General features: G+C 35.4%; 1 protein-coding gene across 16 annotated transcripts in view; it reads right to left on the reverse strand.

The window, feature by feature from the left end:
• Window positions 1-25,507, reverse strand: part of RALGAPA1 (Ral GTPase activating protein catalytic subunit alpha 1) — a 140,527-nt gene that overhangs the window by 13,361 nt on the left and 101,659 nt on the right. For 11 of the 16 annotated variants that reach the window (XM_032692466.1, XM_032692463.1, XM_032692455.1 and 8 more), the window contains 3 exons: window positions 24,697-24,855; window positions 22,675-22,802; window positions 717-841 (listed from right to left, as the gene is read on the reverse strand). In XM_032692466.1, coding sequence (XP_032548357.1) covers window positions 717-841; window positions 22,675-22,802; window positions 24,697-24,855 — 412 coding nt within the window. Of the gene's footprint in view, window positions 1-52; window positions 84-716; window positions 842-22,674; window positions 22,803-24,696; window positions 24,856-25,507 lie in introns of all 16 variants that reach the window. The other 5 variants (XM_032692456.1, XM_032692467.1, XM_032692457.1 and 2 more) reach the window with 1 other exon arrangement.

Here is a 25,507-nt window from a genome sequence, read left to right on the forward strand (position 1 = left end):
TGCTCTAGTAAAAGTAAGAGGAACAAAGGGGTTTTTGGACACTTTGTCTTACCTTCAGATAAACAGAACTGATATTTAATGATCTAAAAAGAGGGGAAATAAAATAATGAAATAATCATAAGGAGTTCAAGAAATGTCAGAACAGGAAGGCCTTGAGTTATTAATTTTCTTTTACTGATTTTCTCATTAGTAACTGAAAATGCAGTATCCTCTTATAAAACAGGTATTGTACGGGAAAGTAAAAATTACCTTAAAACTAACTTTGCAACTAATAACCTGGGAACAAAATTAATGTTTGCAAGGCTCTGATTTCCAGTTTAAAACTTTACATTCTAAACAGGTAGTGAGCCTTAAAACTTTCTTATGAGGAAGGTGTACTTAAAGAATATTTCTGCCTGAACTAGCCTAGATGAAAGAGCACCAATGCTTCCATGCAGACTTTAGACAGGGGAATGTGGTAAAATTTTCTGTAACAATACAGGGTCTGATTGCTATATTAAAGCAGTTTGCCAAATCTTAATGCCAGGCATTGGCTCATGATGCCAGAAAACAGAATAAAGATTTAAAGGCAACTTTGCCCAGGTTCTCAAGTATGTATCATCTCTCCAATTAATGGTAACTCTCAATGATGTGCAAAGGTCTGAGTTTTCAGTCTTTATAAGTAAGGATACTGCATTTCAAGCAAGACTCTATAAAAACTGTTCTTAACTTCTTACCCGTCTCTGAGGGCAAATGGTGATAAGGTGCTGGACAGAAAACCTGAGCAGCAAAATCTTCAAAAGTTGTAGGCTCTAGATGATGTTGAACAATTGTTTGCAGGTATCGTGCTCTCTCCTCATAACTGGTTTAGCCAAGAATTAAGGATGAATTTATATCATGTACTGTAACTGCTAAATATCAGTGTCCAGTAATTCAGAATTCTTGGTTTTGTTAAATACATATCATGTATTTCAGTAAGTGTACACATTTTTAATTCTTAACATAACTGTGGTATTATCTGATGCACTGACATAATATTAAGCGTAAAATAGACATGATTAATGTAAAACCATATGGTTCAACTGCATTTTTTTCATGTCTGATGCAAAACTTCCTGAAATTGTTTTCAAACAACAGCAACTTAAATACTCTCTTTCAAGTAACCAATTTGCCTATATTCTGGTCCCAATTAAATGTAAAAATTTTTCCATTTTTAAGAGATGTAGCATAAAACATAATCTTAGCATTAACAAACAAATGATTTTGCACTTTCCCATAATGAACTCCTTCCATAATCCCTAAACACACACACAGAGTTAAGATAAATACACAGTGAAATTTCAGGGAGAAACACCTTGTCAATTATGCCATTAAAACGAGCAAGAATATTTGTAAAGAATCCACAGGACCCTTAAATATTGGTTAACAGCATGTTGGCAGGGCACTGACAGGAAAAATACTGTACTTCTTCCTTTTCCCTGTGTTCTCTCCCTCTAATATTATTGAAAAGAGACCAGTATCTTGAAGTGTTGTTGTTTTTGAAGAACCCTCTCCAGGCTTCTTGTTCCAGCAGGCCCGATTTGATGTTAGCACAGAGAGAGCGAGAAAAAGAGAGAATATTTCTGCTGTTCATGAAAGCAACTATGGAAATGGCTGTCAAAATGTAGAGCAGCAGGCAGCAACATACAATTATCAAGAAAAACTACCACGCTGACTTCATGTTGTATAGTTGCTGAACTGAGAAATCAGTTAACCTTTTCTCGCACAACTTTCAAGTCCTCCAGCTGGACTCAGTATGTTGAATGAGAGACACTCTCATTCAATTCAAATTTTTCCTAACACTTACAGTTATGCTCACTTTTTTTTCCCTTCATATTTTATTTGTAGATAGTGAGGTAATTTTCTCCTTACATGGTTCTGTTTTCCTAAAAGATCCCCAAACAAATCAGCATGCTGTGGAGGAATGCACTCAGAATATGTTTCTTGAAAGTCCTGGGTTCTGATTTCAGGTCTGCTGCACTTTTCAAGGGGATTAGGGACAGTGAGGAAACTACCATTCTGACTCAATTTCACCACCTGTGAAATGGAGATAATATTCATCTTGCACACATATTTTAGAAATTCAAACATAAAAACTGCACTACATGTGATAAGCATTTTTAATTACAAGTGCTAATATTTCAAATAAATAATGATACCAATTTCAGTTATGGTAAGCAATAAAATTCCCCAAACCAAATTAAAGTTCTAAACAATAATCTTCATATTAGGTTACAAAACTAAACTTCAACAACTGCAGAACTTTTCCTACTCAATTTTTTGCTGTTTTTTTCTGTACAATATTTACTGCAGATTTTACAGTCTATCTAAACATGAAAAAATTATAGAGAATATACTATCTGGAAACAAAAAATAAAATTACTTCTATCATATTTCCTTAGATCATAACTTGGTTACATAGTGAAACTGGGAAACAGTTTTCCCTCCAAAATCCATGTTCCAAATTCTTTCTAAATCCAGCTGAACCACAGCAGAAGTCTCAGTTTGGAGAAGCTATAACAGAAGCACTGGGACAAGAGCAAATATAAAAATCTCTCATTGTAATGGTTCTAAGGTTGGGGGATAAACACAGTATTGAGCCTTAACAGAGGAGACTAATATAGCACAGTTTTTAAGAGGTTTTGTATAAGTAGTAGAGGATGAAACTGATGGTTGAAGTCTAAATAATAGTACGTATCTCACAACTTGTTGAAAAGCACTTTTTTCATTGGGGGAGATTCACAGCTGCTGAATTTTCTGCAGTTAATAGAGTCCTTTGATTCACAGCAGTGCCCCTTGCACAAAAAATACTGGCCTTTGTGTATTACCAGAAACTAATTTTCTATTTGGCTGAAAAGAGAAAAATGGGGTTATTGCTTCTCCCTCCTACAGAGCTTTTCATTATGCCTGATGCACTCAACTTCTAAGCTCTTCTGAGAAAAAAAAATAACCGAAGAGGCAAGAGGTAGAAAAATGAGCTTGTTAGCACATTAGAAGTGAAGTATCTTGGTGGGCCCTAGAAATTCCCAGTGGTGTGTTAACTTATCACTCTATGCATGCTGGCACTGATAGTCTCCCAATTGATCACTCTCTTTTCGCACCAAAGGTGCTGCCAGGAAGCAAAGGCTGAAGGCCCACAGGAGAACAGGCTGCTATCAAAACAAGCTGTTTTTAAAAGTCTGCTTGAATGGGTAAAATGTTTCATGAAAAAGTAGGGTAGAGACACCTACCTGCTTTTAAAATGGTCTACTTTCAGAGGTCTCTAAAGGAAACCTTTTAGTTTATCCTATTATATCCAAAGCTTATACACAAATAAGGTAAAATGAAGGGAAGTTTCTGCTTTGAACATGACAAGGACATTCTCATTCTCCAGTCTTGGTACGTATCTCCTAACCAAATAAAGAAGTCTCAACATAGATGCTAACTGAGGACAATGATGTTTTTGTTACACAGTGAAGAGGATATGCTTTTATCAGTTCTAAAAGCCTAATTCAAATGCATACTTAGTACACCCAGAGAAAACTAATCCAACTATCTGGGTTGCTGCTCATCACAACATTTCACAAAAACGTCTGCAGCTTGTTAAAAACATAACCCTGCTTAAAACCAAAACAAAAATCTGAGGCAAAAACCAAGTCCAAAGCTTGCTCTATTCTGCAACTAGAAATTACACACTCTCCTCAGAAGACTCCTTTTCTATGTTATCGACTGCATAGATGAGATTGGAATACTTTTATCTTGTAGTCACTTGTATTGAGAACATTCTATGATTTTAAAACTCCAGTTTTACATGTTTTTGTGGCTGAAATAATCTGGTTCTGTGCTGTATTTGAATGCAACTGTCTGCAAGTGACCATAAACCCATGGTAGCTAATGTCTACATTACTTCTAATAGGCTAGACATTTATTTCTTTAAAACCCTGCTCTCTAGGAAAGACTTATTAGCACTTACAGATTGAGTGGCACACACAAACTCAATGGCTAGTAATAACAGGGCAATGCAAGCTGTACTCTTATTTCAAGTGGATGTTGCCATTGGCATCAGCAATTAAGATGGAATGGGAATGATGCACAGACAAACCAATGGAGAAAGACTGGCACAGAGAGTGACAAAACACTTAAACAACAGTGTTGTGAGCTTTTTCCTTCTGAAGAAAAGAATGGACAAGAAAGATATATATTAATTATACAGGCACTTGTCCAAATCTGTCAACTAAAAACTTGCAGATGCATAATCTGCAAAAAACATAACAAAGAAATCCAATTACTTCATTATACTTTTTCAGAAGAAACTGCTCAGAAAAATAGAATCAGTACCAGAAAAAATCAGGAATCACATCTCTATAGGTCACTCAGGTTGTAGTCACTCCAGTTAAAATTTCATTTGCACTATAATCCATTTTACTTATTCTCTAAGTCTGCAATTATTTCTATTAATAATTATCTTAAAAGATCTATTATCTGAAAATACCGCACTTTCCATTATTAGACCTGTTGATTTGTACTTGGGAACAAGCACTGAAAGCCTGGTTGTCAGATCACCTACTTACACTTAATCTGTCTGAAAAACAACGTCTCATGTCTACACCTAATAGCTCCCCATCTCTGCTGATTGTATCACTTCCAAGCTTTAGATTCCTATGGCAAACAACATCTACATCTTGCAGACTTCTTTATGCATAATCTAAGCTAGAACTTTTTCTAGCCATCTACCTGAACAAATTACTTAGGCTCTTACCTCACATCTCAGATACTGCCATATCCTTTTCTCTGCCCTCAGCAAATGCATTTTTAATCCTCCTTATATCTACTCGGAGCATTGCAGAGTCCACTTTCTGAACATACTACTTAGACAGTGCATTCTTTTCAGATATCATCACCAGTCCCTACCACAAATGCAGGCCACTTATTTGAACCTTATAGTCCATACCTATTTCATAATTTTACCAAAATCACTCACCTCTTGTCAGTTAATGCAGTCACTCTCACTCATCTTGACATTTTTGGACAGGCACTTTTGTACTTTCTTCTACGTGTTTTCTTATGCCTAGTACCAGGACTCCATAAGTGTCCACAAAACAATCCCTGCCTCAAATTCTCTCCCTGGCTATGACGTTTATCAAAAAAGAAACAAGGAAAACATCCTGGAAGACTTAAGAGTCCATTCTGTGTAGGTTACACAACTATTTGTGCTGTCTACTATTGTTTCACATTTCCCTGAATTTTGTATCTGCCTTCATTTGTGGTCTTCAGTTTTATACTTGGCTTTTTTACTTCTGAGGGACAAACATCTGTCTTGTGCTGTACCCTATTTCAGTATATTGAGACTGGGGTCTATGCTAAGAATATGTATGTGCAACAATAATACAAGCAAAACAGCTCTCCTCCTTGCATCTTCATCCACCATCGCAATCCCTTTCCTTTATATACAAAACAATCACCTCACATTTCCAATTTATTTTTTTTTATTCTATGGCTTTGTTATCCTTCAATTTGGTACAGAAACCTGTTTGCTACATTTCCGCAAATCCCTATTTGTTTAGTTTGTATTTTTTCTTTCCTGTAATTTTAACCAGGCAATCTCTACAAAATCCCATACTTCCCATTGTTCAGCCTCTTCAGCTGTTTCCATATTTCAAGACCTTCTGTTGAACTAATCTCCTCATAGTCATAGTATTTTTCCATTCTTCTTCACACTTCTCCATTTTACAGCTGAATAAAATGCATTACAATGAATCTATCTAGTATTTTGCAGTTAAAGAGTAGATGCATGATTATTGTTACAGTCATCCAGGTAATACTAATCCTAAAATGAAAGTAACCTGAGGCTGAAAAGAATGAAGAAAAAAGTTTAAACATGGAATAAAATTTCGAGGACTTTATTTAAGGATATAGGACTTCACAGCTATGTAATCTATCTATTACCAGAACTCCTAAGTGCTAGATTCACAAACGGTCCTGCTCCAAACACCATTTGATAACAAACACTTCCTGAGCAGGGACTGGAATCCAGGGACTCTCCTCTTCCAGGAAAATACCATAACCATTAGGCTACACAGATAAGCATGTACTTTCCCTGTGATTGAGAAGAGGTCTTACTTCATGAAACGAAGAACAATTTCAGCAGTGAATTCAGTGTGCCTGATTACAAAATGTCCTCAGAATCAATGGTTAGAACAGTTTTGTAAGGAGCAGGAGATATGGTCTCAAAATTGGAAGCAGCTCTCTCATTTCCTGGCTGACTGATATAACAAGGCTGTTACCTCCTGTTGTGTTTGTGTGGGCTCTAATCCAGTGAGTATACCTGCAGAACTCAGCATTGCTGCACTGCAGGTCACAAGAACAAAGAAATACCTACCTACTCATTGGGTAGACAAAGGCATAAACTGGGCATTTGGCTATCTGGGATATAGCAAGCACTTAGGCAGCTCTAGTGTGTGCTGAAGTGGGCAGATCTTTGTATATGACTTCAAGATGATGCCTGGAGGATTTCAAATGCATCCAGATCACCATAGTTTAGCAAGCATCCCTAGAACGATGAAGATCCAACCTGTAAGCTCAGCAATGCTGCAGGCAGTCCTACACTCCTACTGGGCTGGCTGAGTCCAGTAAACTGATGACTTTTCTTGTTTTCAGAAAAATTTAAAAAATCAGAATTAAACCAAAAGGACTTCCTTTGTGAAAGGGAGTACGAATGTGGGCTCTTCATTAATTTTTTTTCATCATCGTGTCCCTCATTCAGAAAAACTGAACAGTTGAAATGAAACACTTTCTTATGAAGGTTTTATTCATAAATCTTCCCTCCTGATACTTTTGTAACTGTATATATGTGCATACACATGTAGTACATCATGATATAACTGTATATTGGTATGCACTACCTGAGATGCTTTGGTTCCAGTGGCAAGAAGAAAAAGACAAGGTTTTAATGATTGTCTTGAAATACTTCTTACAAAAAAGCCAGAACATGCATTTCTAAATAGCAAGATGGATTTTTTCAGGTTAAATTACAAACTACTCTCAGAAATACATGTACAGCTGCATCCCTGGCAGTTCCAACTCCTAGCAAAATCATCTAAGAAGTCAATATATATTGATATGATTGTGGAGAGTATGACTTTGTCAGTCAGGCATTTGGAAAATAATTTAAGACAAGCAGAAACCAAAGTGCTGCTCCATCTTTAACTGGAAAATGAAAATTCTACACCCAGAGATACTTTCTTGTAGGAAGTTTTTTTAATTGCACAGATACACAATTTATATAAAAGAGATTATCAATATTTTAAGAAAAGCTACATAAGATGGAACTGTCTTGTTTACTATATTTGCCCCCTGAGGAAATTTAGAAACACACATCCATCTTTTATAGAAAAAAGCTCCAAATCTGTAGTATTGTCAACATACAAAAACGCTCCTAGGATATTAGAGACCAAAGGAAACAAAGAAACAACGAAGCATAGTGAATGGCATATTTTGGCAGATTTTAAGTTTTTTAATCTCTGGCCTGAAAAGGTGTGCAAACCCCACAGAATTAATTGGTACAGTTTGAGGTACTTAGAATGATGAAAGCATCGATTTTATTGGGCACATTTTTCCTAGTAAATTTCAATTCCTGTCATCAAAAGCGTGAAAGGAGGATTGCCTCCCCTATAAAGATAATAAATATGGGTTAGGATCAAGGTTTTAAGAAGCTGAAAGTTAGCCACAGCAGAATGTGACTTCTACAGGAAGACTGGACAAAACCCACACATAACAGAAATGGAAGTTTTTTCTTGGAAATCTCACTCTGAAAGAAGAGATTGTGCATTGGTTGTCAAACCACCTGAACTCATACTGAGTCGCAGCAATTTGTACTCTTTGTTGTCTCTTAGAGTTAAGGATGTAAGTTGGGCTGCTATTGATCCAGTGTTGGAAGCCCTGCAACTAGCTGCGTTTTGTATGTAGGTGGGTGATCAGCATCAACTGGCCACACCGAGAGAAATAGTTAAAGTTCTCTTATATTCTGAAAAGTGACTCTGTAGAAGTGGCATCATGGTGTTCCCTATTTATTGCATTTCAGTAATTTCCACATCTAGTTTGTACGGCATAAAAATAAAGAGGGTTTTTTTTCTTCCAGCTGTATCTTCTGTTTACTCAAGTCACCTTGATATCTCAAAGTCAGTATGGGTTCTTTAGTGTTTCTTTAATACTGCCAATATTGAAAATAGCAAATAAATATTTAGCTAGGTACATCTGTTTACACAGCTATGCTGTAAATGAAAGCAACTTTTGCATATACAAATGGAACATCTCCACAACACTGATGATTTATAAAGCAGAATTCAGTTCATTCTCCTCATACCTGATGCAAATTATTTAGGTGAAAGAGAAGAAAAAACATTATTATGCTTGACACTACTAAAGAGGTGAAAGAATTAAAAAAAATTATAGTCTTCTAAGGTGATTTTTTCCCTACTGAACCATATATTCAATATAGCTCTTTTGCAAAATGTAACAATATATTTTTTTACCATAAAAATAGAATATAAACCTCAGAGAAATCACAGTTATATTTCGAAAATAAACTTTCACATTGCATTTGGTGAAAACATTTTAAAACTGCACAAGGGGCTTTATTAATTGTCTAAAATCATTAATTTTAAGAAGTAATGTATATATAACAATCTACTAACTAATGTAGCTCACTAAAAAAATGAGAATGTATATGAAAAACAAGTAAACAGACCAAGACCGTAGAATTTAAGAAAACCTAAAAGGTAGTATCTAACATATTTCATCAAATTCTTTTTTAACTCAACTTGTAACCGCAAAAGGGCTTTCTGAGGCAATTTCTGAGGTGTATTTCTTCATGAGGAAAATAAGGGAATATATAATAGAGAAATCCATACAAACTAATCCCATCACTTCAGATCTTGCAATTTGTTTCCAATACATCACTAAATCATTCTTTAAATGAATATAATGAAAATTACTTTTAATTTTTTACACTACTAAAAAGTTCAATAAATCTATGATAAATTGTTCTTAGGGAAATTATAACAACACATACTTTTGCCATTTAGAGGGTTTTTTTAAGATTACTAATCATACAGTTAAAGGAGATTACTTACATTATATCTACTCTATAGTTAAATGGTTAAAAGTCCTTCAAGGTAAGTGTAGGCTAGACAAACTTGCAGCCACTGAGTGTTTCCAAGTCAATGCTATTGTTTTCTGCCTAGTTTACTAACACATTACACACTGAAAGGCATTGACTTTATCTGAATTTCTGTAAGAATCTTCATTTTTACAGTGTGGGTGCTTTCAAAATTGCTAAATTATTGTAAGAAATTCTGATTGATGCTTACATTTTCACTGGAAAACCCAATATATTTAACATTTTGCAACACCGTCCTTCCAGGAAAATCCTTGATATATTGTTTGTTTTTATGTTGTTCCATCAGATCTTACAGCTAGCTAAATTCATCAGTGGTTTATAACATCTTCTAGGAAGAAAAAGCTGTGATTCATCAGTGCAGACAAAGCTGGGCTTTAATCCATTCCTATAACCATATTGCCAAGTCTATATTGTTTACATTGCGTCTCAATTAAGAGACAGGCAGGACACCTGGTACTTCTTTATCTAAGTCCCACGGGCTGCCAGATGACTCAAAATCCATAACAGGTGCTAAGGCAGTGTGAGTGCAGCACCATTAACACAAGCTGGAATTGGATAAAATTTGGACTATGCTTAACCACTTAAAACACTCAATTATGAAATGAAAAATGTAACCACTCTGCACCAAGCTCCTTTACAAAAGGCACTTATAAAGATACGTAGAATTTAAGTGCAAGTGTAATGAACTTTACATAAATTTTAATTTTAGTACAAATATTGTTCAGAATATAAATATAATCTATATAAAAACAGTTATATAAAAAAGTTGTGTGTTTTTAAAGATAAGCATATAAAAATAAACACTGAATTGAATTAATTCTAATTCTCTTCATCTTAGGCAGCAAAAAAGATAAAAATGATGCTCAGACTTATAGCAATTTCAAAGTTAAGGGAAAAAAAATCTGAATTAACACTACTTATCAAATTCTTCAACTCTGTACAACCAGAAGTTTTTATTTTAAGGACTTTGGGCAAATGAGAGCATCTTACGGAAAGACTTAAAAAACAAGGTTCAATTGAAAACCTGTATGATAAAAGATAATCCTTTGCACTGAAAAATCCCACTGCAGATCTCTTTTCAGCACTTTTTCATCTAAGGTGACTGAACTAAATATTAAGCTTGGACTCTGACAGAACATGCTGCATGAGAGGAAAAAATGAGTATCAAAAATTTTACAGTGGACAATTACTTAAGAACTATCTGTATCTAAATGTGCAGTAATCCAATTAAGTTTCTATTTAATATTGTAATTATCAAGAACACAATATAGTGATTTTATTAGCAGAGTAAGCAGTTACAAAGTATAGTAAACTGTCATTCAAGACAGTGTCAGAGTATCTATGATAAGCAGCATATTGGCTTAAACTAATGCACTATATGCCTCTAGGGAATGACAGGCTCAGAGACTGGGTTTTAACATCAGAATCTATCCATTAATCTTGACTTAAATATAATCTACTCTGCAGCAAGAGGAAGAATGGGCATTCAATGAATTATCTGTTTGAAATATAGCAGAAGCATATTAACACAAACATATAGTAGAAAGGATCAGTTTCAGTACCATTCATTGAGCATTGTAGGTTCTACAAACTCCGAACTGCATTTTAGCATGAAATTAAAAGGTCAGATCAAGTAACTGGCAATGGAAAGACAAATACCTGAACATTATAACAGATTACTCATTAACTTTGGCTGGCTAGCTAGAAGACTAATGACAGTATTTACAAATACTCCACTTGTCCACGTTTTAGTAACAGACTATGGAGGTGAAAACAAAACAGTGAAGGAAACAGTGCTGAAGCCCATATGCAGGCAGAATTCCTACTCCAACTTCCAGGGAGGATTTATCTTACTAATCTATCCAAGATGGGAATCGATGATTCTATGAGGTATGTTGTGCTAATTGTTTTGAAGCCCATTACAGCTGCCACTGCTTCAGGCTCTCTCTGGAGCGATGCTCCTGCCATCAGACAGAAGAGCTTGCCAGCAGCAGCGGGTTTGCAGGAGGCAGCAGGGGAGGTGCAGGGCCAACTGGCCAAGGGACTGAAGTTTATTAATGCTGTTGTACCAAATGTGCCCTTGAGAGATGTTAAGGTGCGGGCTGAAGTGATGACTGCAACAAATGTGGAATAGCAGAGGCCAGAGGGGAACTGCAACCCTACAAACTAACTCTTGAAGTTAGGAGTGGGATTTATCCCCCCTCTGACACTTGGCGTTACATCAGTTTTAACTCAAATAATTAAGGTTGATGGGGGTAAAGAATACAGAAGCAAAACTGCCTCTCTACTCTCTGGTATTAGCATGAATGCTTTTAAGCCCACTGTTTTCATACATTCAAATATTTAAATTTCTACCTTAAATAGTTTTTCTGCATATATAGACATCTTCATTGATGAGAAAAAGAGTGAATACCTTTCATGAAGAAATCACTACAAACTGTAAAATTACACAAATAAAAATTATATTAATATTAAATATTGTCCAGTTAAAACACTGTAGATATAGATATATGTTCATTTGCAATTCCACACTACTAGTAACAAAGAAAACATCTTTCATGAGAAATTGTTATTAATTTTAATCTGTGTACTTTAATAAACTTTACAACTACCTTTTTTTCTTTTATACTTGAAGAGAATGTTTTCTCTTTATCCTGGGTTGCTGCAGTACCAGTACAAGATAATCTACTTACAAGCCTCTTTGGAGGGCAGTAAACTCGATTTTTAAAACAATTTTTGAAAATCAAAGTCAGGCTTCTATTTAAAAGAAGAAAGCAAATATTAATTTTCAGTTATTTCCCTCTTTCTTTATTTTGAACAGCAATTAGCAAAGCAGCCCCTTTGCCCTCCTCCCTAGTGCTGTCAAGCTGTTGCGAGCAGTTTGCAGCACTACAATGGTACTATTGTGAACACAGCCTGGGCTTCCTTCCCACAGAGAGTTAAGTGGGCAGTTCCTGCTGCCCATGATTGGTGTCCAGTGAAACAATACTTAAGAGCCAGGTTTTATCAGTTCCATGCCAAAGAAGTGAAGCCAACGAACCCAAGCCTTCATATCATGCTGAACCATATGCCAACCCTGCTGGCCCCTAAGGTTTATCACTAAGAATCAGGATCCATCATGTCCCCTGTGAAATTTCACTTCACATACCTTCTGTGAAATGCATGGCTTTGCTGAAAACTGACCTTTTTCCCCAATTGGCAAGAACAGATGGATGGTAACTATGGTTTGGCAAGCAGAAATTAAAAGATTTTCTAATAGCCTGCATTCTTCTATGTTTGGGAGGAGAAGCATTCAGAAGGAGAAAGATCTATTTGTGACCCACGATCTATTCAGGTGCAGTTAATCAGCAATTAAACTATTTTCTCAATGTCTAGAAAGTATATTGAGATTAATTTGACTGGCCAGGCTATGATTAGGACTCATCCTTCGGACTGCCATATGGTAATTCCAATTACTGTAATACTAACTTTTAATCCTTGCTTTATGTTAGTTTAGTCCATTTTTTTACTAACTATGTGGCACATACAGAATAAACTATAACTTTTTTGTAACAATTTTGACCTGTTTAAATTAATAAATATTTTTACACGAAGTACATTCCATTTCCAGCTAAATATTTCCACATACTCTCAGGTATTATATATAACCCCTTTGTTCAGTAACTGAAATACAGACCTGTAGGAGAACAAAGACAAACGATGTGCTAGTTTCTATTAATCTTTTTTTTTTTTTGGTACCTATGATCTTCTAATTCCTCTGTTGGCACTGGAAAGCATGCAGCAACGGTTTTGATTACCATATGCAGAGCGACACAGAAACAGTTTGCCAATATCTTATTCAACGCATCCAAAAACATCACTCTATCCCAAAAACATTACTGTTTTTATCAGTGTTGATTGTTGGAAATAATCTCCCACATTTCCCACCAATTTAAATATCAGAATCCACCATACACAGTGCCATATACTTATCGTATATATACACAGCTTTCAGCGTTTTAACATACAAATCTTGCAAGTTGTTTGCACAGCCCTTACCTGTTATTAGGGTGAATTTATGACAAGAAAAGGATTAAATCAATAAACAACACCGTCTTTTGCAACATAAAAATAGGGTTTAAATAGTTTAAAAACATTTCATTCTTTACATCTTAGAAACATCGGGAAAATTTGTTTAATCTTCCCCACTTTTAGTCACAGATTTCTGAGAGCTATCAAAGAAATCTATATGAATTTTAACACCTTAAGGGGGCAAGAGTCTTAACATTTTAACAAAGAGCTTTTGTTATCCAAAATGTTTAATCAATTAATAAGGTTAAGTAGGTATTAACAAAAAACCTGTCACTTTGTGTTACATACAAGGCAATCAACTCTGTGTAAGATTGAATTAGTTTATCTTTTTCATCCCAGTTCAAGGACTTGTAGCCTTCTCCCCACAAATTTTTGTTTAAAAGAGGAATTTACAGATATTTAAAACACATTTTAAAATGAAAGAGTGATTCCACTACTAACTTCTAGTTTACCGCTTAGAAAAATTTCCTACCTTAAAAATATGTCATAACAAAGAACAGTTTCCCTCTCAAAGCTGTCTATACTGACACATCCAGACTCAGAAGTTCTAGAAGGATCATAAAACACATCACTGTTTTTCTGGATAGCCCTCTGCCATCCTTCTATTCTAAACCAGAATTCTACCAGCATTAAGCTTACTCATATTTTGTACAGTAATCAGTAGAACCAATATTCCTCCTTCAGATGGGTAAATTCAATTTATGAAAGAATGTAGAAGAACCTAGAATATACTTTTCTAAATAGTACAAAAAGATTTGAGTCTCCCCCATAACATTAGCAGAGCACTCAGGTCTTTATAAGTGCAATTATTAGTAAAAAAATTACATTACTAGAGTCAATTATTTTTGTCTCATTTGATATTTTGCATTTTTACCACTTTCAAGAGAATCTCATTTATTTCATTAGGGAAGAGTGACTAATGAAAAAAGCCGTACTACTAATAAAAATATGTTATAGATATCTTGTGATAACAACAGCATTATTATTCTTAAACCCATGCACTTACACTATATCTCTTTAACATGTGCTTCCAGCATCCTAGTTTAGGCCAGTCAGTTTCACCTCAGTGCCTGACAAGATCATGCAGAGATCTTTCTGGAAACTATACTAAGACACATGGAAAATAAGAAGCTGATTTGTGACGGCCAACACGGCTTTCCTACAGACACATTGTGCCTGACAAATTTTTGTGGCCTTCTACAACAGTGTTAAAGTGGTAGATGAGGCAAGAGCAACTGACGTCATTCATCTACCTGTGCAAAGCATTTGACACTGTTCCACATGACATTCTTGTCTCTAACTTCAAGAGACATGAATTTGATGGATGGACCTCTCAGTGGATAAGGAATTGCCTGGATGATCACACTCAAAGAGTTGTGATCAATGACGCAATGCCCAGAAAGCAGTGACGAGAGATGTTCCTTGAGGGTTGGTACTGGAATCAGCACTGTTTGGCATCTTTATCGGTGACATGGACAGTGGGACTGAGTGCACCCTCAGCAAGTCCCTTCCAACCCAAACCATTCCATCATTCTAAGATTCATATCTGCAGACAGCCCATTAGAAGCAGTAGAGAAGGTAGACTCTGTGGGATTAGAAACTGAGCAGTTACTAATGAAGGCGTGTTTACTTGAACATGTGCAAATCCAGAAATGTTGCTGAAGAAAAGTATATATGAGTTTTGCTAAAAAAATCAGACTATAAACATGAAAATATACTGGATTACAAAATAGCTTTCAAGCTTCATACTTCAATTTACTCCTCAAATTAAAAATGCATGAAAACCAATTGAAATTATGTGAAATTATGTTCACTACATGAAAACGTAGTAAACACAGCAGCTTTGTACGCAGATCTGCAAGTATTTCTTCAGCAGTTATTTGAAGTGTCTTATGACAAAGACTAAGGAAAGAGTTTAAAAGCCTATCACAAATGTTGGCTCAATCAGTTGTCTATAGTGGCTAAAATCAAAGGCATTTAAAGTGATGCTTTGGAATTATTCATTGCAAAACAATCCTATTCTTTCAACAGGTAACTAATAAATCATGGCTGAGAACAGGCTTGCACTACCTCTCAGGTCCAATTGTTACTCAGAACACTGTCTACTTTTGCTCCCTGGCATTGCATTTGAACTCTAATTGCACGATCAAGCCAATAAATTGGACTCAGGGGACAAAAACCCCCTACAAAAGTACCTAGCCTGACAAAACCAGAGGTTGCAAGAAAATGCACTTCAAAAGAAGTGAGGCAAGATGAGACAAGCGAAGGAGAGGTATCAAGGCTTGAAAGACAGTCATTAATACTGACAGATTACTGTAATTCTGGCTGTCAAGGTGATCGATTTAAGCAGCATATGCCAATCAATACTCTTCTCATTTACTGAGCAGCATGAGATATACAGTTAGGCAAGATGTCCCTAAGACAGGATTTCAAACCATACTTAATGAACATAAATAGCACAATTTATGCTTTGGAATCTTGGCTCTTTTTTCACTTGGCCTTTTTTTTAATTCAGCAAACTTCAATGTGATGTTATTCATACAAAAGTTACTTTAAATTATTCTATTACACCACATTGCCATTGTGTATAAAATTCCTTTACATGAGATATTTCAAACTGCACAATTTTCTGTATAACATATTAAAATATTATTTTTTAATACGGACATTCTTAAATGCAGCAGTTATTTATGTGCTGTGCATTTTGCTTTTTTTGGCATTAGTGGTTTGCCATTCTGAACACTTCAGTCATCCACAGTATGCAAGTAACCTGGTATTATACCTTCCTGGTATTTCCCCTGGAATTTTGCTTACAACAGTCTCTTTTTGTTCAAATATACTCATGACATCAGAGGAAAACACATTAATTGGATGCATTAGTTCAGGGGAAAAGTACTATAAAGATAATAAAGATAACTATTATTGTCATTGCATACCTACAAGGAGACGGTCTAGTAACCACGGCAGCATTGGATCAAGGGTGGGACTTGATGATCTAGGAGGTCTTTTCCAACTTGGTTGATTCTATGATTCCATGATATACACATGACTCTATAGAGTGGTGACCAGTGACAGACCCAAGGGAATGGCCTGAAGTTGTGTCAGGGGAGGTTTAGGTTAGGTATTACAAAAAGGTTCTTCACCCAAAGGGTGGTTGGGCACTGGAAGAGGTTCCCCAGGGAAGTGGTCACAGGACCAAGCCTGTCTGAGTTCAAGAAGTGCTTGGATGATGCTCTCGGGTGCATGGGGTGACTCTTGGGGGGATGGTCCTGTGCAGAGCTAAGGGATGAACTCACTGATCCTTCTAGGTCCCTTCCAACTCAGCATATTCCATGATTTTGTGAAAACTTTTCTCTTATATTTAGGTTGTCTTATAACGCACAGAGAAACTATTACATGATGTCTTTGAAATCCTCAGTTTTTCATGTTATATCATTTGTACGCAGGCAATTAATCACATTTTTAATTATTAAAAGATCAAATACATTGGCAGCAAAGCTAGGATTTGGGAGAGCAGCAAAACTGAGCAATTCAAAGAACAGGAAAGACTGAACATCATATTCTGTACCTTATGATTCTTGCTTGAACTTGGAAAACAGTTTTCATTGCTAAACAGTAAACCCGATTTTAGAAATAACTCTACTTTCTTTTGGAAAAAACTTATCCATGGCTCTTACTTGAACTCATGTGAAATAAGGCTACAAAGGCAGGACTCAGGGATGGAATAAATATTCACTGAAATCCTGAAATTTCCATTTATTTGTGTAAAGCATATAAAGTAATTAAAAAAAAGGCTATCAAGCATTATTTTTAATGTTGGTATCTTCTCCCCTGTGATGACAGAAAAAATTAGTAACAGGTATGTTAAAACCTTATTAAATGTCCTGTATCAAAGTTGTATTGCCTGAAATATAGCAAAGTTTGCAGAGTCTTGGTATATGGCATATCAAAAAAATTCTCAATCAGAAAGTACTTGAAGAGCAATTATAATGTCATGCATTATTCCTTTCACTATACCAAAACTAAGAGAGAGCAACCCTTATGCCTCTCCTATTTGATACACAGCTGGCATTGATGCAGTATCACTCTATTCACTTTTTTACTTACAGATGCTCATGCATCGGTAAGATAGAAAACTTACTGGACCTGGAGGAAGGGAAATGGGCATTGTCAAAATCAGTGCTTTCCAGCTTTAACTTCTGAGTTTCTGTACTAGTGAGAAGTCTTCAAAATCTTCACAAGTTCCCTTTTGAAAATGCAAATAAAACAAGTATTCTTAATTAAGTGAAACAAATGTGGCCACAGAATCTGAAGAATACTCTTTGCTCACTGTATGCCATAATAAAGAACATTTTCTTTATTTTTCCAGTGCCCGCAGTTCTATCTTGAGGCAGGAGATGGTCAAGCAGGCACAGCACACAGCAACCCTTCCAGTTCCAATAAAACCTTTTCTTGGGGCAGTTGAGTACCAACTCAAGAAAAAAAAAAAACTTTTGCTGGGTGATCAGTTTTTAATACAGAGTAAACTTTTAACAAGCCACTCACAGACATTATTTTATTCATAAATAAGTTACTGTCTTGTCAGACACCATATGGGGTTAATATCTTCCCTTTTTCTGGAAGACAACTGTCAAAAGATTAGCTACAATACATCAAGTATCAACTACTTAGTCATACAATACCAAAAAAATAAGAGGATGTCAATTTTCCAGTTTTGATAACAAAGATTAATTTATCCAATAATTTAGGTTAAGATTTATTTGATAACATTTTTAGATGGAATACTTAAAGTAGTATTATGTTTCTGCTATTTAAATTAATTGGTTTCATGTGACAAAAAAAAAAAAACCAACCCCCCCAAAAGAAATGTCAATTCTTGGCATTAGGTCAAAGATTTTATAGATTATTAGAAAGAAGTGAAAATTAGGCTATGATGATTAAGGACAAAACAGTCATCTATATTCCCGATGTCTAAAATGTCAATACGTTTCAGATTTAAAAAATGCTAAATAGAATTTCTTCCTGTGTGTATAGCTATATATTAGGTAGCATCCTTTGGTAGGGGAATACTAAGTAAGACAGAAAGCACAGTGTCTGAAGTGCACTATCTGAAATGCAGATAGTCTGGAATAATTATTAACACTCTGAAGTTTGTGTACAATGTGCAAAAAGTGACACTCGTTGTTTCACAGCTGGAATTTCACTCCCAAAAGGTTTCTAGTATTTTTCCTGCTTTGTTGCAATAACTTTAACAAGTTGGATCACTGGAGGTGCCTACTATGCCAAGGTATACCTCTTGGCATCTGGCTAAAATCTGCTGTTTATTCAGGAAGTTCAAGTAAAATTTTACATGAAGTCACTCTTTCTATTGTTTAAAATATTTCGTATTGATCCATTTCCCACACATGGTTGATTCTGAATTCAGAATGTGACAAAGACCTTGCTCTGAGACGCGAGCCAAGAATAAAGCCATTCATATCAGGAATTTCAATGCAATTTAGTAAATAAGGAGTATTTAACAATCTCCTAAATACCGGCCACCTTATTCTACATCACAGTGAAAATGATTGTTCTCAACATTCAGTCCCATTATTACACCTGCATTTATGACTCTTGCAAGTCTTCCTAGCATATGTGCAGCTGGAGCGTACTCAGGAGATAAGCATGCACTTCTTAAGACAACAACAAATGCAATGAGAAGAAACACATCAGCTATGAGAGCGATAAGGGGGTACTGCTGCTTCACTACAAGACAATACAAGTATTTTGTGTTTGTCATCCGCTACTGTGTGCATATATGCCACCTGTTGGTGAGGGGGTACTGGTACAAGAAAGCCAGTCCAGCAAAAGACAATGAGGGACCAGAGAATCCTTGAAGGAGAAACTAAAGCAAATTCCACAAAACGATGTAAAAACTCCACCACAAATAGCAATATGCTCTTCACACTGCTGCAGCAATGAGTATGTCAAGCATTAAATAAAGCAGGATACCTGTCATGCATTACTAATGACTGCTGATGAATTTAGTAAATATTTAATCTTAAAATACTACAATATGGAAACATATTATTATGGTATTATGAGCAAAGAATAAAAACACTGAGCAGATAAAATCTTTAAAAATCACTAACAAAACCAAATCTTCAAAGTGTTTTGCTATCTAGGTGTGCTATCAGAGATGTCAAAACAATATCAGAAAGAGGAAAGTGATTGACAGAATATGTCAGTCTCAGAAAGCTACTTCAGACCGTACAGCACATACTCAAGGTTGGGGAAGACTATAAGAGAGAGATGAGCAAAATTTCCTGTATCCATGCAACCATTATTATACCATTCACACGTACTACCCATTGCCACATTGTGATTAACAGACCAGCGCATTAAGGAAAAAGTTGCAATCAGGTTACATGAAGAAGACTGAATATCCCTGCTGATTACAAATGACAGCTGATTTTTTCAGTCAGGTCTGCACTTAGAAAATGCACTGTCTCAGAGGATGGATAAGCTCTCCTTGGAAGTAGGAAGGCCAAACTCAGTGCCAATTTCTTCCCATTCCATATGCAAGCAGATCAACACTGTCCTAGTTTCATTAAGAGTTTACCGTGATCCATCATCGCAAGGATCTACGATGTTATACAAACATTCTTCAAAACCAGACAAGCAAAGACATACATATATGTTTTTAACTCCCTACTCAGTCAAAAGGTGCCCACCAAGTATTACACAGCACCATGAAACAAACCACATCCCTGCAGGTAGGGAGACATCCATACACTGGCTTTGAAATTAACAATTTCTGCTGGTCTACTACTGTAAAAAGAAGAGCTAATACAGGAATGTCACACAAAACACATTTCAAGCACTACAAGTCTCAACTACTCTTGTGCACTTGAGATCCACATTTAACTGGATTTCCACTAAGTACCAGCAATGTTCCTAATAAACTAGCACTGCCCCAGTATATTACATACTCATAAGTAAGTAAACAAAGATTAATTTCAAGCAGATCACTTCAGAATTCTCTTTCACTGAAACCATTATGCTTCTGAATTTGTGGAAATCCTTGATTATCAGCTTCACTTCTCCTGCTTTTGGTGTACCTTCTGAAAAATAACTTTTTTGTTCCCTTTTTCCTCCCTCTTTGAATGTATTGTTTTCATCACTCTGAGCCCTCTTCTTCTTTGCTCCAGCAACACTCGGACACAAGGAAAGACTACCTTGATCAACGAATCCTGTCTGTTTTCTGCAAGAGACACTAAGTCTGGCAGGGTTTCCAGAAGAGCTATTTAACCACAGACCATAAAATACGTCTGCTCCCCACACCCTTCAGTCCATTACAAACTTAAAAGCCAGTAGTGAACTCCTGCAGCCATAGCTAAAATATCCCAGAGAAAAAAAGCGGGAGACAATAAAGACAGTCCTTGACATCTTCAATTCTCCACTATTGCAGGAACATAATTAGATTCAACTTTCAAATGTTCCTAGATAACAGACCTTGTCCATGTTACAGGAAACATCCAGTCTTTGCCATTCTTGTATGAAGGAAAATTCCCTCTTGACCTCAAGTCTCGCCATGGCTTGAGCACCAAGAGCATGAGCATGTCCGTGACATTTTTAACCAAGAGGTTTTTAAACCCCTGAGAGCTAGGCCAGACTTGGAATTGTAACAGTTTTTGCTGTTCTCCACTGACACAACTGACTCCACCATAGCCTAATTCAAGTCAAGGAAGTTTTGTAGAATTTCTTCTAATCTCACATGAAGCAAACAGCTTTTAAAGAACTTCTCACGACTCATTTTTATTTTTACATTATCATACTAAACACCGAATTGATACTCCAAGCCAGATGGAAAAAGAATTCCAACAACTACTTAACAAAGCCACCCTTTAACATCAGTGCCCAATCAACTGGTACTTCAGAAACTTCATAACCAAATGGTGATGTGAAACCCACCAACCAATGCATCTAATATCAAATACACATAATGCTTTCCCATTACCTTGTTAACCATATTAGGAGACACATCAACATTTTAGTGGAGGCCACATTATGTAATAAATGACATGCTGTGCTTTGATGTATATCAAAAAGTACAATTTTGAGAACTGAATTAAAAATGCAATGCACAGCTCTGTGGAACTGGCCAATTCCTAGACATCGAGCTGCCAAGCTGTGTTCAAGGAATTTATTACAACTTTCATATTCTGTAAAGAAGTTTAAATACATAGGCTTGGGTGGGGGGGTTGTACTGAAAGTTTGTTATTTCAAAGTAAATTGTTCTCCAATTGCTCGTCACTATACATCAATATAATGCTATAAACCATCATTTTTCATGGTATAATGATGATGATAATACATTTTAAATTCTTTGACTAAGCCCCTTGAATAATGACAAAAAGATCAGACCTTTCCAAACATAAAAATACAATGAATTAACATCTGTCATCTACAGAAATGGCATAAACATCACTTAATGTGATCACTTAAAACACATCCATCATTCATCTTATGTGATCACTTAAAACACATCCATCATTCATCTGTAAATCCATTTCATCATATCTAATCCAAAACTCTGCAAGTATTAACAGTCAGCCACAGAAAAAACCAGTATTTTAGCAACAATCTGTCACATGACAAATACTAGTATTTACAGCTTGGTTGGAAATTAAGCCCAGAATTTCTTTTGGATTAAAATTTAAACTTATCTTTCAATTTATGAAATTAAAAAATAGTATATTCTTGCTGATTTAACTAACATGTATATAACAGAACTCAATCTTAAGATGGGAAGAAGTATAAGTGACTGACTTACCTTATATTTTTTAATTTCTGTTGATAAATCTTTTCTTCCAAGAGCAGCCCTTCCAAAAAACTACAAGAATGAGACAGCCTTTTCTGACACATTTACTAGGACACTAACATCATTTTTATAACAAGTTGGTATCCTGAGCTGAATAACAAAATCTGTATGACAAAAATTTAACAAATTCATCTTGAAGGAAAGCAGCATCCTTGGAATTAGAAAATAAAACTTAAGTCTCTCTAATACGGGATAAATACTTGATATATTTAAGGAAGAAAACATCATTAACATCACAACATTGCTATTTTAGAAAGACTACTCACAAAATAGTCATTAAAATAATTTTCTTAACAAAAAGTGATAAGTACATGTAATAAAACAGAAACAAGCAATTTTTCAGCACTGAATCTATTATTATTTTAATTAAAAAAAAGATGGTCTTCATCTAAATACTCTTCTATGGCTTTAAGTTCCCTAAAGGCAGGCACCATCACCATTAAAAAAAAATATTTTCCCTATTAATCCAAAAAAAAAAAATAAAATGACAGAAAACATGAAGGTCATATCTGTAGAACTGCAAGGGAATGCATATGCCTTGGAAACCATTTGAGTGAAAGGATACAAGTTTTGGTATAATGGGATTAATGATTTCAATGCACGGCTTGCATTTATAGCTGTTGCACGAACCATAATAGGTAGAATTTTTCCATTCACAATAGCACCATCAAAGAGTGGACCAAAAAATGGAACCTGAATAAAAAAATTTAGAAGTTCAACATAAAGCAAGATCTTAGCTGTAACAATTAGCAATCAACATTAACAATAGAGCACTCAAATATATCTTTTTTTCCCTCCTCATTGCTAGATTATCAAAGCAGTCATTATGCTACATGTCAGACCTTTTCTCTTGTGGAAATATACAGCTTGATATCCTTGGCAACAGATAACACAGTATTTGAAGAAAATTAAGCAACTATTTGAATACTATGTCTCATCAAAGATTATTTTCAATATTTGCTGCCAAAATCCTAGTAAGAGTCATGCATATGATGTTTATGAGGTTAAAAGGCTAGCTGACAATACTGTAGGTGGTAGTAAGTAAAAGCAATAATTACTCAAATTTTAAAATAGTATGTATCATGGCTTTAGATATTAACATGTTCCTAAGGACCAACTCAATGTGCAGCTGTCATACAATTACTGGTGCACTGACCCTTCCCTTTTATTTTCTTTTATTCTATCTGTTCTGCCCTTCTACGTTATCTATACAAATGGACTGTAAGCCCTTTACAGGAGAAATCTGTGGCCAAAGTTTGGCCTCTTTGGACCCTAAGTGTAAAGCCTTATTTGTGAGATCAGTAGAAAACCTCAATATTTAGTACAGGTAGCACCCAAGAAGTATACAAAACAGACAGATCTTATGTTTTGGCATAATGCTCTACTTGATATGATTTCTCCAATCATCACTGTGCAACTGAAAAAAAAAAAAAACCAACAAAATAAGCACTCAGTATTAACTATCTGCATTTCCTGCACATTTGAATAAAGTTCTGAAGCTGATGACATAAAGCAGGTCAAGAGTAGCAAAATTTGTGCTTCAGCTCAATAAAGGGAGCAGAGCATACAACAAATATTCTTTCTGCTAAGATGAAACCAATGCTGCAAAAGAATTTTAGATTCTATATTTTTTTTGCCATCACTTAATGTAGTTCTGAGAATACTGAAATCTGATGGAAGGCACTTCTTTCTTCACATACAAGAACCTCTTTTTGGACTAACAACAATCCCTGCTTTCAACAGTTCTCATTTACCTTCTTAACCTGCATGCTCCCAATAATCCATCTATTTGTACTTAAAGTAGCATAAGAAAGAATATACTTATTAATTAAAAATGTAAGTCAGTAATAACAAAACTGAATATCATTTCATGCATATCAACACACAGAGGTAGTCATAAAGGGGTGTTTCTCTCATATACCTCAGTTATTAATATTAGTGCTTCTAGTAATATTTAAAGTATAGAAATTCATGGCAAGTGACATCACACACAGAAGTTAGGTAGTACAAGAACTCATGACTACTTTTACTCAGTCAGTGTTCACTACCCTAAACCACTGTTTTAAGAACAAGGCCAGCTCTGACATTTGAGGAACAGTCATTAGAAAGAATGTGTTTTCATATGCCTAAGGGCTGAATGGTCTGGCTTTACTGAATAATCTCCAAATTCTTGTGTGCAGTCAAGAAGAAAGTGATAACTAGCTTTGAGAGAAAGAAAGAGGATTATGACATGGATGGAGGAGGTTGGAGCAGACCATTATTCAACTACCTCAGTTATGTATCAAATTTGACAAAAAGGTTTGGCAAAGGTTTTATTTTAATATTTAAATTATTATGCAGAATATTCTAGCTTTTTTCCTAGATTATGTTGTTAGCAGATATGCTTTACAGGATCGGGCCTTTGCAATTTCAAGTTACTGATTTTACTATGCATTGTACTCCCTTTTCCTCCTGCCACCACTGCAACTGTCAGTGCTCAAGACATCACTTTGTTGGACCAGTCTATTATACCAAGACCTCAGAATGTAAACAAAACTCACGTAATGGTTAACATACGAAGGAAACACAAAAGAAAATAAACCCTTACCTCAGGCTTTTTCATGATCTGGATACTGAACATATGGTTTTTCATGGGATAGATAACTATAAGAACATCACCAAATTCTGTCGGAATTATTCCTCTTCTATAATCTCGAGTGTGTTCTGACCAGACAATGTGTACTTCATCATTTCCTAAATGTCTTAGCTAGAAAATCAGGGATAAAAACCTATCAGTTTAAATATCCTTAATTAATATTCTATAGCCATACAGCTATATAAAATGCACATATTTCAAAAGGACAAACCCACTAAAAACAAATGAAGAAAAATGAGTAAAAAAACCAAATTACACTATAGTTCTTTTACAATTTCAGTGTGAAGCTTAGTTGACAGTATTGGTTTGTGCTCTAGATTTTTATATACTGGTGTCAATTTCTATTTAAATTAACAGATATGTGAATGTTTTCTACTGAAAGCTAAAATTTTGTTGATATTATCCCAAGGATGTAAAGTGGTTCAACTTGATTTACTAAAATTTGTTCCAGACTGTCATCACTGATAGGCAGCAAATTACTAAATTCTATAAGAACGTTTTAAGCATATGAATGAACAACTTTTTAAAAGCTGGGTATCTGAGCACTTAACCTCATAATTCCAGCCAAATTCCAAACTGCCTACCACAAACAAAAATCGTTTAAAGGAGAATAGCTACTGCATTTTCCATAGCCCCCAAATTAACTAAACTAAATGATCATTTCCCATGAAACCAGTATAACTTTGTAAAAACAGCACCCCACCCCTCCCCAAAAACCCTTCAAAATGGTTCTTGATCTGGTTCAGAATGGCCAAATGGGTTC

The sequence above is a fragment of the Chiroxiphia lanceolata genome, chromosome 6, assembly GCF_009829145.1.
Source record: "Chiroxiphia lanceolata isolate bChiLan1 chromosome 6, bChiLan1.pri, whole genome shotgun sequence".
Classification (NCBI taxonomy): domain Eukaryota; kingdom Metazoa; phylum Chordata; class Aves; order Passeriformes; family Pipridae; genus Chiroxiphia; species Chiroxiphia lanceolata.